General features: G+C 47.7%; 1 protein-coding gene across 1 annotated transcript; it reads left to right on the plus strand.

Annotated features, from left to right (window-relative positions):
- EPO (erythropoietin) lies at nucleotides 1-2428 on the plus strand (the record flags this gene model as incomplete). The annotated part of the gene is made up of 5 exons (XM_080703866.1): nucleotides 1-13; nucleotides 572-714; nucleotides 836-922; nucleotides 1386-1565; nucleotides 2273-2428. The coding sequence occupies 5 exons, from the start codon at nucleotides 1-3 to the stop codon at nucleotides 2426-2428; spliced, it is 579 nt and encodes a 192-aa protein (XP_080559992.1).
- Nucleotides 2429-17680: the final 15252 nt, after the last annotated feature.

Genomic DNA, 17680 nt, shown 5'->3' on the forward strand with positions numbered 1-17680 from the left:
ATGGGGGTGCTCGGTGAGTACTGGCGGGCTAGGGGGGGCTGCCGCTGCCGGGGCCCCCGATCGAGGAGGAATTTACCTCCGGGGCTTTTGGGCGGGAGGTGGCTGGGTTCAAGGACCTGCGACTTGCCAAGAAGCCCGAAGGGGGAGGGGGTGGGGCAGCCTCCACGTGCCTGGAGGGCTTGGGGAGCCCCTGCGAAAGGCAGAACCCTGACCTGGAGCCGGGGACAAGGTTTGGGGACTCGGGGAGGAGAGGCGCTGCTCTGTGGGTCGGGAGGAAGATGAGAAACGGATACCTGGGTCCTGGAGCAGCAGCCGGGATCTGCGAGAGGGAAGGCTTCTGTCGCGCCGGGACTGAAGTTTGGCCGGAGAGGTGGATGCCGGTCGCTGGGGGGTGGGGTGTGCGAGCGCAGCGGGTTTGAATGAAGGCGAGGCAGGCAGCGCCTGAGAGCTCCCGAGGTTGGGCTCTGCAGGGACTAGCTGGGGGGCAGAGGCGCGGGAGGAGCGAACCTGCCCCTCCAAACCCACCCTCCTCTTGCCTCTCTGCCTCACACTCAGCCCGGCTCTCTTCTAGAATGTCCTGCCCTGCCGTTCCTGCTGTGTTTGCTGTCGCTTCCTCTGGGCCTCCCAGTCCTGGGCGCCCCCCCACGCCTCATCTGTGACAGCCGAGTCCTGGAGAGGTACATCCTGGAAGCCAAGGAGGCCGAGAATGTCACGGTGAGCCCCCTCCCCAGCACGCAGGCCAAAGGACTAACTATGGGGCTCCAGGGGTCCTGCGGCCAAGGGGGCAGAGGACCTGAGCCCTTGGGGCCCCTGACTCCCAGTCTTCGCTTTTCAGATGGGCTGTGCAGAGAGCTGCAGCCTGAGTGAGAACATCACCGTCCCTGACACCAAAGTTAACTTCTACGCCTGGAAGAGGATGGAGGTGAATTTTATTTTTTCCCTCCTCTTGGTGGTGGTGGTGGGGTGTCTCACTTTGGGATCCTGATTGGATAGAAGGGAGAGTGTGATAGAGAAGAAATGGAGCAGCAGAGATGGTGAATGGCTGTTCATTCATTCATTCATTTATTTATTTTTTGTGGTACTGGGGTTGGAACCCAGAGGCTTTCTACCTCCAGGCTATACTCCCAGCCCTATTTTATGTTTTATTTTGAAACAGGGTCTCACTAAGTTGCTGAAAGCCTCACTAAGTAGCTGAGGCTGGCTTCGAACCTGTGCGGTCCTCCTCTTTCAGCCTCCCAAGCGCGGGGATTACAAGTGTGCACCACCACGCCCAGCTCATTTATTCTTACTAAATATAGCATGCCTTCTGTTTGTTCAGCCTGGTGCACGGGGCTCCTGAGTAGATGATTTGGGACTGGTGGACTCCATGTCTCTGCTCCCTCTAGGTTGGACAGCAGGCGGGAGAAGTCTGGCAAGGCCTGGCCTTGCTTTCAGAAGCCGTTCTGCGGAGCCAAGCCCTGCTGGCCAACTCCTCTCAGCCATCGGAGACCCTGCAGCTACACGTGGACAAAGCCGTCAGTGGCCTGCGCAGCCTCACCTCTCTGCTCCGGGTGCTGGGAACCCAGGTAGGTAGGAGTGGAGGTGCATAGTTCTAAGATGGGGAAAAGGATCCTGCCAAGAAACACCGGGAGTAGTGGGGTATGGTGGTGCATGCCTGTAATCCCATTACTTGTGAGGCTGAGACAGGAGGATCCAGGTTCGCGGCCAGCCTCAGCTAGAGAGGCCCTCTGCAATTTAGTGAGACCCTAAGGGTGTAGCTCAGAGGTAGGATCCCTTTGGGTTTAATCCCTAGTATCACCAAAAAAAAAAAAAAAAGAAAGAAAGAAAGAAAGAAAGAAAGAAAGAAAGAAAGAAAGGAAAGGAAAAAAGAAAAGGAAAGAAAAGAAAAGAAAAAAGAAAGAAATACTGGGAAAGAAAAAAGAAATACTGAGCCAGACGTGGTGGCGCACGCTTGTAATCCCTGCACTTGGGAAGCTGAGACAGGAGGATCGCACAGGTTTGAAGCCAGCCTCAGCTACTTAGTGAGGCTTTTGGCGACTTAGTGAAACTCTGTTACCAAATAAAATATAAAATAGGTTTGGAAGTATAGCCCGGAGGTAGAATGCCCCTGGGTTCCACCCCAGTACCACACACACACACACACACACACACAAAAAAAAAAAAAAAAAAAAAAAAAAAAAAAATCCTCATTGCCCCACCAGGCCATCCCTGATCTTATTTCCACCTGGGGTTCCCAGCACCATGATAATAACCTCCTGTTCTTTCCTGGCAGAAGGAGGCCCTCGTGTCTCCAGACACAGCCTCCGCTGCTCCACTCCGAACCTTCACTGTCGATACTTTGTGCAAAGTCTTCCGAATCTACTCCAATTTCCTCAGGGGAAAGCTGAAGCTGTACACGGGGGAGGCCTGCAGGAGAGGGGACAGGTGACCAGCTGCCTCCCGCGGCACATCCACAGCTCGCTCACCACCACTGCCTGTGCCAAGCCTCCCCTCCACCACTCCCAACCCCCTCAAGGGGCTGTCGCCTTCAGCGCCAGCCTGTCCTACGGACACTCCAGTGCCAGCGGTGACATCTCAGGGGCAAGAGGACCTGTCAGAGCTCACCCCTGACATCTTTGGATGTCACGGGGCCAACCGGAGGCCCCAGAGCAGGAGAAATTCAAGACCAGCTTTAAACTCAGGGCCAGAGCCGTGCTGGGGAGACCTGAGCTCATTTGGTACCCTGCAGAACCGTGACACCAGAACAAGCTTTGAAGACTGATACTTCCTTTTGCATCTACCAAACAAGGACACGATGAACTGGAGAATTTAGGTGGCAAACCATGAGTCCTTGGGGGCTCGCGGGAACTCCCATGACAGCAAGAGCCCACTGGACAAAAGGGGTGGCGGGAGCCCTGAAAATGGGCTAGGGGCTGCCTCTTGGCTCCCATGGAGGGGTCCAAGTTTTGTATATTTTTAAAATCTCACCGGCAAGAGCTGAAACCACCAATATGGCTCTTGGCTTTTCTGTTTCCCTGGGAGCCGCCCGCCCCCCCCTACTTTCCTGGCTCTGTCCCCACCCTGGCAGCAGGGCGTCAGGTCTGGGAAACCAGAGTGGAGGGGGCTGGGCCCTACGTGCTGCCTCGCATGGCCTGTCTGACCTCTTGACCCCACTGGGCCTGAGGCCACAAGCTCTGCCCACGCTGGTCAATAAGGAGGCCTCATTCAAGGCTGTACCTCAGTGGGCAGCTGCCAACCCTCCAGGACAAGCCTTTAGTGAGTTCAGGCTGCCACTGAGGAACCAGGAGGCAGGATGAGGGTCCCCTTGGGGGACTAGTGGCAGCTGCCAGCCCTAGTTACCAAACCTCTCATTTCTGGCCCTGTTGAGTCACGCCATATTCCCAGCATCAACTTCCTACCAGGGCACAACCCCTCCAAATCCAGCAGCCCTCTTTCTGGTGACAGCCCCTGTTAAGACTCTGCCCTGCAACTTGCAGATAAGTGGGTAGACTGCATGCACCAAGAGCCACCTGCACAGACAGCTGTGATCCTGAGCACTGTCTAAAGTGACAAATGCAACTCCGGGTGGTTTCTTTAGGTGAATCTATCATTTCCTCACACACATCCCTGCTGTACAGATGAAGTGCTTTGCCCAAGGCCAAGAACACAAGGATCTCCAATGTCCCCTTTCACCTTTTCACACAACTGATTGTCCTTCTACATAATCCCTACCTGCTCTCTTACTCTCCTGGGATGGCAGACTTGGGACACAGAGCCAAGGAACTCAACCTCTACCCTCCACCCTCAGTACCAGGGATCGAATCCAGGGCTGCTCTACTACTGAGCTACATCCCCAGCTTCTCTTTCTTTTCCTTCCTTCCCCTTCCCCTTTCTCTTCTTCATTTTCTCTTGTGATACTGGGAATTGAATTCAGGCATTCTACCTTCAAGCTACACCCCCAGTCCAACTTTATTAATTATTTGGAAACAGGGTCTCACTAGGTTGCTGAAAGCCTCACTAAATAAATCACCGAAGCTTTGAATCTGTGATCCTCCTGTCTCAGCCTCTCAAATACTGGAATTACAAGCATGGGCCACCATGTCTGGTTTATTTTTTATTTTTATTTATTTATTTTTTTGGTGGTACTGGGGTTTCTGGAAGCCCTTCTACCTCCTGGCTACACTCCCAGACCTATTTTTACATTAAAAAAAAAAATTTGGAAACAGGGTCTCCTAAGCCAGCGCGTGCAGCTGGCTTTGAACCTGCGCGATCCTCCTGTCTCTGCCTCCCAAGCACGGGGATTACAAGCGTGCGCCACCACGCCCGGCTTATTTTTAATTTTTGAGATTATCCAGGTTAGCCTCAAACTTGTAACCCTCCTACCTCAGCCTCCCAAGTAGCTGGGATTTTAGGCACATGCCATCACATCTGGCCTCAACCTCCACTCTTGATCCTGCTTCTCATTCAACCCTTTAATGTGACAATGGACCTGATTCCTTCCCAGAAGTACTGCTTCAGGAGAGACCTGGACAGCCAGTAAAAATGCCACAAAATTGTACTGGGATCCCAATCCTGGCCATTAACCCATAATGGCGGCCAGTCTTTCTGCCTGTAAAATGAAATGTAGAGTAGTCACTGTGTACCCCAGCACGTAATTGAGAGAAGAGAGAGAGAGAGAAAGAGAGAGAGAGAGAGAGAATATGAATATGAGAATGAATCACCTGCAGTCTGCAGCAGGAAAAAGTACAGGCATGTCAGGGGGATTGGAGGGTATTTGCCAGAAGAGATGGAGGAGTCTGAGAAGGGGAAGGCACAAAAGAGTTTTTCACAGACGCTACCCTAGCTGCTGAGCTACAGTGCCCTCTTCAGGCCTGAATGGAAACAAGCAGTAGAATCCTTAGGGCTCTGACCTGCACATTCCAATACAAATTTGTACTGTGGCCTCTACAAGTGACATCTGATCTTGTCCCACTGCAGTGAGTTAGTAAGGGAGTAATTTCCCGAGGCTGAAAAAATAATAGATTTTTAAGCCCGAGGAACCTAGGTAATAAATGACTGTGAGAAACTGATGGTGAGATCGAGGGCTCAAGACTCTGAAGTCTTGTCTACTTTCTCCTGGCTTGTTACCTAAGGCACAGTTATCCCAACATGAGGGCCCAGAATTCAGGGCTACAGACCATACTCCTCGACTCCTCTTCAGACTTCTTGCTGCTTTTATCTATCTATCTAATTATTTATTTATTTTTGTGGTACTGGGGATGGAACCCAGGGGCATTCCACCTCTGAGCAACACCCCCAGCCCTATTTTTATTCTTTATTTTGAAACAGGGTCTCACTAAGTTGTGGAGGGCCTCACTAAGTAGCTGAGGCTGGCCGCCAACCTATAATCCTCCTGTCTCAGCCTCCCAAGTACTAGAATTATAAGTGTGTGCCACCACACCTGGCCCAAGTTAGTGTAAATCTTAAAAAAATAGTAGAGAAATTGTCTCAAAATAAACACTCATGAGCCAGGCATGGTAGTGGTGGTGGGGTGTAGCTCAGAGAGAATGTCCCTGAGTTCAATCACCATCACAACACACACACACACACACACACACACAGAGTCATTCACTCAGCCAGGTGTGGTGGCACATGCCTATAATAATCCCAATAGTTGGGAGGCTGAGACAAGAGGATCGTAAGTTGAAGGACAGCTTCAGCAAGTAGTGAGACTCTCAGCAACCCAGGGAAACCCTGTTTGAAAATAAATATAAAATGGGGCTGGAGGCTGGGCGTGGTGGCACATGCTTGTAATCCCTGCGCTTGGGAGGTGGAGACAGGAGGATCGCGCAGGTTCGAAGCCAGCCACGCTGGCTTAAAGAGACCCTGTTTCCAAATAAAAAAAAGTATAAAAATAGGTCTGGGAGTGTAGCCCAGAGGTAGAAGGGCTTCCAGGAACCCCAGTACCATAAAAAAAAAATGGGGCTGGAATAGAATGTCCCTAGGTTCAGTCCCCAGCAACACACACACACCATATATATATATATTAATATATATATATATTTTTTTACTTAATCTACATTTAAGGAATGCCTACTGTTTGCCAAGCTTTGGTTGGTCCTAAGTACTAGGAAACATGGCATGACACTCAGTCATAGCTCAGTGTTCTCAGAGTGGAGTCTTCTGGGGAGAAAGAAGCATGGCCGGGAGTGGTGTAATCCCAGCTACTCAGGAGGCTGAGACAAGAGGGTCCCAAGTTTGAGGTCAGGCTGGGTAAGACTTTGTTTTAATGAGACTTTGTCTCCAAAACTTAAAAATAGAAAGGGCTGGGGATGTAGTTCAGTAGCAGAGTACTTGCCTGGCACGCACAAGACCCTGGGTTCGATCCGCAGTACTGAGAGATCTCGGGAGAGAGCGGGAGCGAGCTTGGGCTGTTACTGGGTGCTAAGAGGTGAGGCACCTAGAGGCCGGGGAGGGAAAGAGAAGGCTTTGAGAAGAACCTAGTGGGGCCCCGGCCCTCAGAGTTTCCTCAAGCGCAGGCCAGGAGGGGGAGCTTTCCCTGCATGTGATGACGATGACGACGAGGATGATGATGAATATCACATTAATTATCTGGTGCCTACGTGACCTGCTGGAATCCCACATAACTCCATGAAGTAGGTAGGAGAGCAACAGGCTTCATCCTCGTCTATCACACAGAAACTTCCACTAGGCAAGTGTCCGGGTACCTCTTCTGCCATCCTAGCAGGGACAGGAGCCCCATACCACAGTTGAATCTGCAGTGTGTGTGTGTGTGTGTGTGTGTGTGTGTGTGTGTGTGTGTGTGTGTGTGTGTTACTTAGGGAGGTTTTATCACTGAGCCCTAGCCTTCTTAAAACCTTTTCTAGCAGGGCATGGTGGCGCATGCTTGTAATCCCAGCATTTAGGAGGCCAAGGCCCAGAGGATTGCGGTAAGGCCCAGAGGATTGCAGTTCGCAGACAGCCTCAGCTACTTAGTGAGGCCCTCTGCAACTCAGTGAGACCCGGTTTCATTATAAAGATTAAAAAATAGGGCAGGGGGTGTAGCTCGGAGGTCGAATGCCCTTGGGTTCCATCCCCAGACCCGCAAAAAAACAAAAAGCAAAAAAAAAAAAAACAAAAAACTTTTTCTTATTTTAAATTTTGAAACAGGGTCTTACTAAATCATTGCCCCCTGGCCTTGAACCCCTGATTTTCCTATCCCAGCCTTCCAAGTACTAGAATTAAAGGTGTGTGCCACCATGCCCAGCTCACATCTATGGATTTCTGGCTTTTTTTTTTTTTCTGTACCAGGTTGGAACCCAGGGGCATTCTACCTCCAAGCTATACCCCAGCCCTATTATTTATTCTTTATTATGAAACAGGGTCTCACTGAGTTGCAAAGGGCCTCACTAAGTAGCTGAGGCTGGCTTTGAACCTTCATAATCCTCCTGTCTCAGCCTCCCAAATGTTGGGATTACAAGTGTGCACCACCACACCCAGCTTGTATTTCTAACTTTATTTTTAATTGTTTTAAATTTTTTGGTGGTACTGGGGGTGGAATACAGGGCTTTTTTTTTTTTTTTTTTACCTCCGGGCTACACTCCCAGATCTACTTTATACTTTATTTGGAAACAGGGTCTCACTAAGTTGCTGAGGGCCTCACTAAGTAGCTGAGGCTGGCTTTGAATCTTTGAACCTGTGCAATCCTCCTGCCTCAGCCTCCCAACTACTGGGATTATAAGTGTGCGCCACCACGCTTATAATTTTAATAACCTTAAGCCAGGCTAGTTAGTAAGGTCCTTTGCAACTCGGTGAGTTGCAAATAAAGTATAAAAATAAAGAATAAAATAAAGAATAAAAAATAAATTTCAAAATAAAGAATAAAAAATAGAGCTGGGGGTGTCGCTCAGAGGTAGAATGCCCCTAGGTTTCATCCTCCATACCACACAAACACCAAAAAAAAAAAAAAAGAAGAAGAAGAAAACAAAAAATCATTGGCTGTGTTGATTTAGTCTTCCTCCTTCCTTCTTACAGAAGAAAGAAGTAAGGCCCAGAGAGGATGAGGAAGGTGCCCGAGGACACACAAGGAAGTCAGGACTAGGCTCTTGTTCTCAGAGGTGACTTACAGGGTCTTCCCATGTCCCAGGGTCTCTCATATTGTATTCCTGCCTCTGCCAAGCTTATAAAATATTCCAGTCTCTGGAGCCTTGCCCATTCCTGGCTCCCCAAAATACAGAGCCCAATGGGTCACATCCCCAACCTTCTTGTCCTACCTTGAGCTCCCTCCTCCAGGCACATTGGACGCTGTTATTGTGAGCTCTGTGGTGCCAACAGAGGTCAGCAGAGCAGCGATCAGAGGATGACTGCCCAACCAGGAGGGGATCAGAGGATGACTGCCCAACCAGGAGGGGCTGTGGGACAATTGTCTTCTGCTGCTTTTCCCTGTGTTAACTGTTTCCTGGCCCTGCCCCCGCTGTTGATTCCCTTGTTAGCCTGGTATGAAGGGAGGGTGGACTGCTGCACGGCCCCCTGGGCATTTTACAGCATAGCTGTCCAGCCTCCTTAGAGTGGGATGAGTCCCTGGAGGTGCAAAGGAGCCTTCTGACTTTTCTTTCAGACATCTGGTGCAAGACCATGCAGACCCCTTCCTGACAGCTCAGGAGAATGGCAGGCATAGACATCGCTGTCTCTTGCCCAGAGCAAAGGCCAAGCATCTAAAGCGCAGATTTGACAGCAGGGGTGTGTGGGTCTGCCAGGGCGAAGGCCAGGAACTGAAGGTTTCAGAAGCACATGGGTGTGAGCCGTGGTGGCCCACGCTTGTAATCTCAGTACTTGGGAGGCTGAGACAGGAGGATTGCAGGCTTGCGGCCAGCCTCAGCTACTTACTGAGGCCCTCTGCAACTTAGTGAGACCCCGCTTTCAAAAGAAGAATAAAAAATAGGGCTGGGGATGTAGCTCAGAGGTAGAACGCCCCAGGTTCAACTCCAGAACTAACCAGCCAACCAAAAAATTTCTGGACTCAGGACTACTCGGCCCACTGCCCGGCCCCACCCTCCAGCTGTGTGTGTGCAGTGGGAGTCAGTGGGTTTCTTTTGGTTTTGGTGGTAGGGACCAAACCCAGGGTCTTGAGCATGTTAACCATATGTTTTCCTACTGAGCCACACCCATAGCTATTGATGGGTTTTTCAAAAGCCACATAAATCTTTTGGGGATGATTTTTTTTTTTTGTAGTGGGGATTGAACCCAGGGGGGCATTCTACTTCTGAGCCAGACCCACAGTGTCTCACTAAGTTGCTCAGGGCCTTGCAAAATCGCTAAGGCTGGCCTTGAACCTATGATCCTCCTGTCTCAGCCTCCCAAGTACTGGGATCACAGGCAGGCACCCCTGTGCTACATAGAATTGCTACTTACAAAAATCAATAAAAGCAGGACTGCTCTGACTGGAGCACACCCCTCAAACCCCATACTCATTTGGATGACCCCAATAGCCCCTGAGGGATGGCCCTCAGAACTGTGGAACTCAGCAGAGCACACTTGGGAACCAGGGGGTGTCCTGAGAAAACATGGGCTTTGAGGTCAGCACCGTGTTCTGATAATGGAGTGTGTGTGTGTGTGGGGGGGGGCAATTAACTTTATTTCTCTGAGGCTTCCTTTCCATACTGAAAAAATCAGGACAATCATATTTGCAATGAAAAAGACATGTGATTGGGTTAGGTCCCCCTGAAAGAATGGCTATTTCTGGGTCCTGGAAAGCTCTTGATCTACTCATGACCCCACACCCGCTGCCTTCATGGTGTATCCGTCTGCAGTGCTCCCTGGCTCTGCCCAGCCCCTCTCTGACCCACGCACCTGCTGCCTGCTAGGGCAGCCTTTTGAAAAATGCAGATGGGATCAAGTCACCTTGTTGCTTAAAAACCTTGCTGGATGTGGTGGAACACTCCAGTAATTGCAATATTTGAGAGGCTGAGCTAGAAGGATGGCAGGTTCAAGGCCAGCCTCAACAATTTGATAAGATCTTCAGGGACTTAGTGAGATACTATTTCAAAATGACAAAATAAGCTGAGTGTGGTGGTGCATGCCTGTAATCCCAGTACTTGGGAGACTAAAACAGGAAGATGGGCAGATTTGAGATCCGACTCACCGGGTGTGGTGGAGCACTCTTGTAATCCCCGCACTTGGGAGGCGGAGACAGGAGGATTGCGCAGGTTCAAAGCCAGCCATGCTGGCTTAAGAGACCCTGTTTCCAAATAAAAAAAGTATAAAAATGGGTCTGGGAGTGTAGCCTGGAGGTAGAAGGGTTTCCAGGAACCCCAGTACCACCAAAATAGAGAGAGAGAGAGAGAGAGAGAGAGAGAGAGAGAGAGAGAGAGAGAGAGAGATCAGCCTCAGTAACTTAGTGAGAGTCTCAGCAACCTATCAAGACCCTGTTTTAAAAAAAAAGGCGGAGGTTAGGGGTGTAGCTGTGAGAAGTAATACTAGAATACTCCTGAGTTCCACCCCCAGTATCAAAAAAAAAAAAAGGAGGAGAAGAAAAAGGAAGGAAGAAAAGAAAGAAAGAAAAAGGAAGAGAGAAAGAAAGAAAGAAGATAGGGTAGGGGTGTAGGAGACAGAATGCCCCTGAGTTTAATCCCAAGTACTAAGAAAACCAAACCAAAACAAAAATAAAATAAAATGTAAAGCCATGCCTGGTGCACCACGCTTGTAATTCCAGTACTTGGGAGGCTGAGACAGGAGGATTGTGTTGATGGACAGCCTCAGCTACTTGGGTAGGTCCCCCTGAGTTCAATCCCCAGACGCGCGCACACACACACACACACGCACACACACACACACACACACACACACACACACACACTGCTAGTAGTTCCTCAAAGCTATGGCATTTAGGGTCCTCTAAGACAGGGCCCCAGCTTCCTCCCAGTCTTACTTGTATGTGTACGCTTGCACACACACGATATTATCACTCTTGCCATTTCCCCAAAACATCCTGAACTTCTTTGCCCACTTACCATCTCTGTCCTTTACAAAGCCCCTCGGATGTCACCTGCTACAGAAAGCCGACTTTAACTAGCTCTCTTCCCTCCCTGTCACCAGCACCCGGCTTCATGTGCTCCTTCTACGGCTCCCCACAAAAGCAGCCTGTGGAAATTGCTTGGTCACACGTCTGTCTGGCCACCCCCACCTCGGGGGGCCACGCTGAGGGAGGGGCCGTGCGGAGAGACGGGAGGCAGGCAGGTAGGAGCTCTGGCCGTACAGGACTGCTGCGGCGCTCTCCTGAGATGGACGCTTGGTGGTCTTTGTGTCCTGGAGATTGCTCCACCCGCTTCCTATTTCACAGATAAATCAGAAGCCACCAACACTGCTGCCTGCCCAGCATGGCCCCACAACAGAGACCACCAGTCCCTCCAGTGCCAGGTTCTGGACCCTTCCACCCACCTTCCCAGGATCCTTTTCTCCTCTCTTGCTGTTGGGCTCATCCTGTAAGCATGCTCACAGGCTCACGTTTCAAATTACTCTCATCTTGAAAGGTCCCTGCTCTGCCTTCAATTTCTGCGCCTGCTTCCCCAGTCACCTTTCCTTTACAACAGCTCTAAAACTGTCTCCTGACTCCCACTGGAACCTTTCTTCAACTTTCATCCCCCCTCAAGACCTCAAGCCTGGCCTCTCAAATGGTCCTTACTGAGGTCTCTAATAACCCCTAAGGTTTTTTTTTTTTTTTTTGCCATACTGGAAATGAAACCCAGGGGCATTCTATTTCTGAGCTACACCCCCAGTCCTATGTTTTATTCTTTTATTTTGAAACAGGGTCTCACTATATTGCAGAGGACCTCACTAAGTAGCTGAGGCTGGCTCTGAAGCCGGATCTTCCAGTCTTATCCTTCCAGGTACTAGGATTACAAGCGTGCGCCAACATGCTTGGCACACTAAAGTTTTTTTTTTGTTTGTTTGGTTTTTTTTTTGGTGTGTGTGTGTGGTACTAGGGGTGGAACCCAGGGGCTTTTCTACCTCCAGGCTATCCTCCCAGACCTATTTTATATTTTTTATTTGGAAACGGGGTCTCACTAAGTTGCTGAGAGCCTCACTAAGTAGCTGAGGCTGGCTTCGAACCTATGCGATCCTCCTGTCTCAGCCTCCCAAGTGCTGGGATTGTAAGTGTGCACCACCACGCCCAGCTCACCTTAAGGTTTTTAAAAAGTCCCAAGTTGATTACACAGGAACGGATGGAAACATTCTTTCTGGGGAGATGCCCACAATGCAGAACTAGCCCATCATGTGGAATCGCACCCACCCCTTCCCAGAGAAGCCCCTGCCCCTGGTGGTGTGTGTCCTGGTCTCGCCTCTGCACCTCTGCCTACATACAGTCATGCCATCTGAACCACGGAGATGTGCTCTGAGACATGCGTCATTAGGCTGTTTTGTTGTGGGAACATCACAGAGCATACTTACACAACCCCAGATGGTCTAGGTCACTCACTTGGCGGCCTCTTGATGCAATCCAGAGACGCGGTAAACATGAGAGATGCATGAGGCAGGTGCCGGCATCCCACAGCATATTGTAGTTTTATAGTAAACAATTTCTTTTTTATGGTACTGGGTATTGAACCCAGGGTCATTCAACCTCTAAGCTGTACCCCAGATATTTTTATTATTCTTATTTTGAAACAGGATCTCGCTAAACTGCTGAGTCTCACTAAGTTGCTGAGGCTGACCTCAAATCTGAGGTTCTCCTGTCTCTGGGATTATAGCATGCACCACCATGTCAAGCTATTATTATTATTATTATTATTATTATTATTATTATTATTATTATTGTGGTACTGGGGGTAGAACCCAGGGGCTTTCTACCTCCAGGCTACACTCCCAGACCTATTTTATATTTTATTTGGAAACAGAGCCTCACTAAGTAGCTGAGGCTGACTTTAAACCTATGCGATCCCTCTGCTTCAGCCTCCCAAGCTCAGGGATTACAAGCGTGCGCCAACACGCTCGGATGACAGCTATATTTTAAAATATATATTATATATTTTATTTTTTATCTTTATTTTATTTTTTGTGGTACTAGGGGTGGAACCCAGAGGCTTTCTACCTCTGGGCTATACTCCCAGACCTATTTTATATTATATATATATATATAATATATATATATATATATATTATATATATATTAGGTCTGGGAAGCCGGGCGTGGTGGTGCATGCTTGTAATCCCAGCATTTAGGAGGCTGAGACTGGAGGATTGCAGTTTGCGGACAGCCTCAGCTACTTAGTGAGGCCCTCTGCAACTCAGTGAGACCCTGTTTCAAAATAAAGACTAAAAAATATGGCAGGGGGTGTAGCTCGGAGGTCAAATGCCCCTGGGTTCCATCCCCAGACCCGAAAAATAAATAAATAAATAAAGGTCTGGAGCATAGCCCCAGATGTAGAAGGGCTTCCAGGAACCCCAGTGCCACCAAAAAAAAAAAAAAAAAAAAAAAACCCTGGGCTCAATCCCCAATACCATACAAAAATAAACAAACAAACAAACAAACAAACAAGTACTTCCCAAGGCTGAGACAGGAGGATCATAGGTCCAAGGCCAACCTTAGCTACTTAGCAAAACCCTGTCTTCAAAATAGCTGGGGGTGGCCGAGCAAGGTGGCACACGCTTGTAATCCCCGTGCTTGGGAGGATCGCACAGGTTCGAAGCCTGCCGCGCTGGCTTAAGAGACCCTGTTTCCAAAAATAAAAAAGTATAAAATAGGTCTGGGAGTGTAGCCTGGATGTAGAAGGGCTTCCAGGAACCCCAGTACCACCAAATAAATAAATAAATAAAAATAAATAAACAAATAAATAAATAAATAAATAAATAAATAAATAAATAGCTGGGGGTGTGAAAAGTCCCTGAATTCAATCTCCACTACCAACCAACCAGCCAAAAAAACCCCAGTAACAAGCATCTCCTTATCATTATCAAGTCTTGTGCACTGTACACAATTGCATGTGTTATATATGACTTGCAGAAAGCTGGGCGTGGCAGCACACACTTGTAATCCCAGCATTTGGGAGGCTGAGACAGGAGGATCACGGTTCACAGACAGCCTCAGGTACTTAGTGAGGCCCTCTGCAATTCAGTGAGATCCTGTTTTAAAATAAAGAATAAAAAATAGGGCTGGGGGTGTAGCTTGGAGGTAGAATGGCCCTGGGTTCTATCCCCAGTGTCGCAAAAAAATAAAAAATAAATAAATGACTCGCAGAGCAGTAGGCTTCTTTGCACCAGCATCATCACAAACATATGAGTAATGTGTTGTGAGTAATGTGTTGTGAGTAATGTGTTGTGCTAAGACATTAGGACATTGCCACAGCTATGCCATCACTAGGCAACAGGAACTTTTCATCTGTTACAATCTTATAGAACCATCATGGTATATGCAGTCTGCCATTGATAGAAATGTCATTATATGGGCATGATTGTGTATGTACAGAAAAACACATACAAATGCAGAAAAAAATAAGGCTGGGCGTGTGGTGCATGCTTGTAATCCCAGCATTCGGGAGGTTGAGATGGAAGAATCGTGATTCGCGGACAGCCTCAGTTACTTAGCAAGGCCCTTTATAACTCAGTGAGACCATGAGTTTTATTTATTTATTTATTTGTTTATTTATTTATTTATTTATTTTTATTTCAAAAAATAAAAAGACGAGACTTCCGAGAAGATGGCGACAGAGAAAAGCAGCATTTACGAGTCCCGCTAACAATCAGTCTCTATTACCACAAAATCAGCGCCTTTCATAGCCAGAAAACACCATCAGCAGAGAAATAAAAACTGTATATACAAGGGACAGAGAAAAAAAGGGCTAGAAGAACAACCAGACACCAGAAATTAAACCAGCCTGCAGTGCCACGGCCAGAGCCACGGCACGGAGCCGCGCCGGCGCCATCTTCCCTCACAGCACCAGGCTCCAGAGAGGAGGGAGACTCAGAATAGAGCTCAAAACCAGAGAGGAGATACACCAGCTTCATGGCCGAGGACGTGGCAGCAGCACCATACTGCCGGCGGCAGCGGCGAATACACCGGACGGCTTCAGATCAGCGCACTCAACAAGCCACCAGGCTCCAGAAAGGAGGGGTGGACAGCAAGCTGTGGTGGGCAGCTGCGGAACAGCCAGGTGGAATTCAGCAGTTTTTTCAGTGCAAGGAGCGTCTAAAGCTCCCAGGGGCCGGGCTCAGCACACCCTGCAGGGACTCAGAGCAGAGCATAAAACCAGAGAAGAAATGCACCAGCCTCACGGCCGAGGGCGTGGCAATGGCACCATATTGCCAGCAGCAGCAGCAGCAGCAGCAAGTTCACTGAGTCCACTACAGCTCCATCAGCGCACTCAACAACCGTGAGTCAAATTGAGGCCCCTAGAGGAGAAATATCAGTACTGCACTCCCAGGGACTTGCACAGATAGTCTCCCTGGGTTGGAGATTTTTGCAGTCCAACCCAGTGGGGGAGAGGCGGTGGCAGAGATATCACACCATAGTCACAGCTCCTCGTAGGAGAATGCCCAGCCTGGCACCCCCATGGTCTAAAGCAGCCTCAATTGACTCCCTGGGTCTGAGACTTTGCGATACAACCCAGTAAAGGAGTAGTGGTGACTGAGCTACCACAGACTCAAGATCCAGAGCACATTAAGTGAAGTTGTAGTGACCCAGGGAAGAACCCAGAGAAGGCACAAACTTCCAAAATTATGGGAAAGAGGAATAACAATGGAGCAATGAATGCCCACAACCCCACAACATCAGAACCTGATAACACAGAAATTCAGAGATCTCTAGAAGATCAAATCAGGAAAATAACTGTAGAAATAATAAAGAACTTTCAAAAAGAATTCAGAGAGAGTCTAAAAGAGATAAAGGATGCAATCATTGAAGTAAAGGCCTCAATTCAAAGTATAAACAACCGATTAGACCACATGGAGAATAGAATCTCGCTCCTAGAAGATGATCACTCCAAAAATGAATGCATAGTCTCTAATTTAGAAAAAAAAATCTGGCAGCAGGAATTTGACACTGAAAAAATATGGGCCCATTTTAAGAGAGCTAACCTAAGAATAATTGGAATAGAGGAGGGAAAAGAAGGTGAAACCAAGGGGATCAATAATCTCTTCAAGGAAGTGATAAGCAGAAAATTTTCCAAACATAGAGCAAGAGGTCAATACACAGGTCCAGGAAACTTATAGAACTCCCTTTAGACAGGATCAGAGAAGGGTATCCCCACGCCACATAATTGTCAGAATGACTAATGTGGAAGCCAAGCAGAGAATCTTAAAGGCAACAAAAACAAAGGGCCAAGTGACATTCAGAGGCAAACCAATTAGAATCACTCCAGACTTCCCAAACCAAGTCATGAAAGCCAGAAGGGCTTGGAGTAACATATTCCAAACCCTGAAAGAAAACAACTTCCAGCCAAAAATTTCCTACCTAGCAAAACTATCTATCAAATTAGATGGGGAAATAAGAAGCTTCCATGACAAACAGAAACTGAAGGAATTTATGTCTTCAAAACCAGCACTAGAGAAAATACTCAAGGAGATTAACTGCAAAGAAAAAATAGGTAATACACGTCAGAACCAAAGAAACAAGATTTCCCATCCAGTAGACAACTAAGCAAAGAAGAATAAACAGTATCTCAAACAGAAATAAAATCTTAACATGTTAGGAATTAAAAATTATCTCTCTATAATCACACTGAATGTAAACGGCCTCAACTCCCCAATAAAAAGACATAAAGTGGCAAAATGGATTAACAACCAGAATCCATCCATCTGCTGCTTACAAGAAACACACCTTACAAGTAAGATAGGAACAAACTCAAGGTAAAGGGCTGGAGCAAGGTAATCCATGCTAATGGAACTCGAAGACAAGCAGGAGTAGCAACTATGATATCAGACAAGTTAGACTTCAAACCCAAACTTATTAGAAGAGACAAAGAAGGTCATATTTTACTGGTAAAAAGAATAATCCAGAAAGAGGAAATAACAATAATCAACATATATGCCCCAAACATAGGTGCAGCTACTTTCATAAATCAAACTCTTTGTGACATGAAGTCACACATAAATCCCAATACAATAATACTGGGAGATTTCTACACACCTCTCGCAACACTAGACTGATCTTCCAGACAAAGGGTCAGTAAAGATGCCTCAGAATTAATGAACACCATTAACCAAATGTACCTGTTGGACACATATAGAATATTTCACCCAACTACAGCGGAGTTTACATTTTTCTCAGCTGCTCACGGAACCTTCTCCAAAATAGATCACATCCTGGGACACAAAATGAGCACTAGCAAATTTAAAAAATGTTACATACTTCCCTGTGTCACTTCAGACCATAATGGAATGAAACTAGAAATCAACTTTAAGAAGACCCAGAGAAACACCATAAACATGTGCAGACTGAACACCACACTTCTGAATGAAGAATGGGTCATAGAAGATGTAAGAGGTGAAATCAAGAAATTTCTAGAAACAAATGAAAATAAAGATACAACATATCAAAACCTCTGGGACACTTTGAAGGCAGTATTAAGAGGTAAATTTATAGCACTGAGTGCCCACATAAGCAAAACAGAAAATCTTCAAATAAATAACCTAACGACACACCTCAAAGCCCTTAAAAAGCAGGAACAATTGAACCCCAAAGCCAGTAGAAGACAGGAAATTATTAAAATTATAGCAAAAATTAACGAAA

The sequence above is a fragment of the Muscardinus avellanarius genome (genome assembly GCF_963383645.1).
Source record: "Muscardinus avellanarius genome assembly, chromosome: 10".
NCBI lineage: Eukaryota > Metazoa > Chordata > Mammalia > Rodentia > Gliridae > Muscardinus > Muscardinus avellanarius.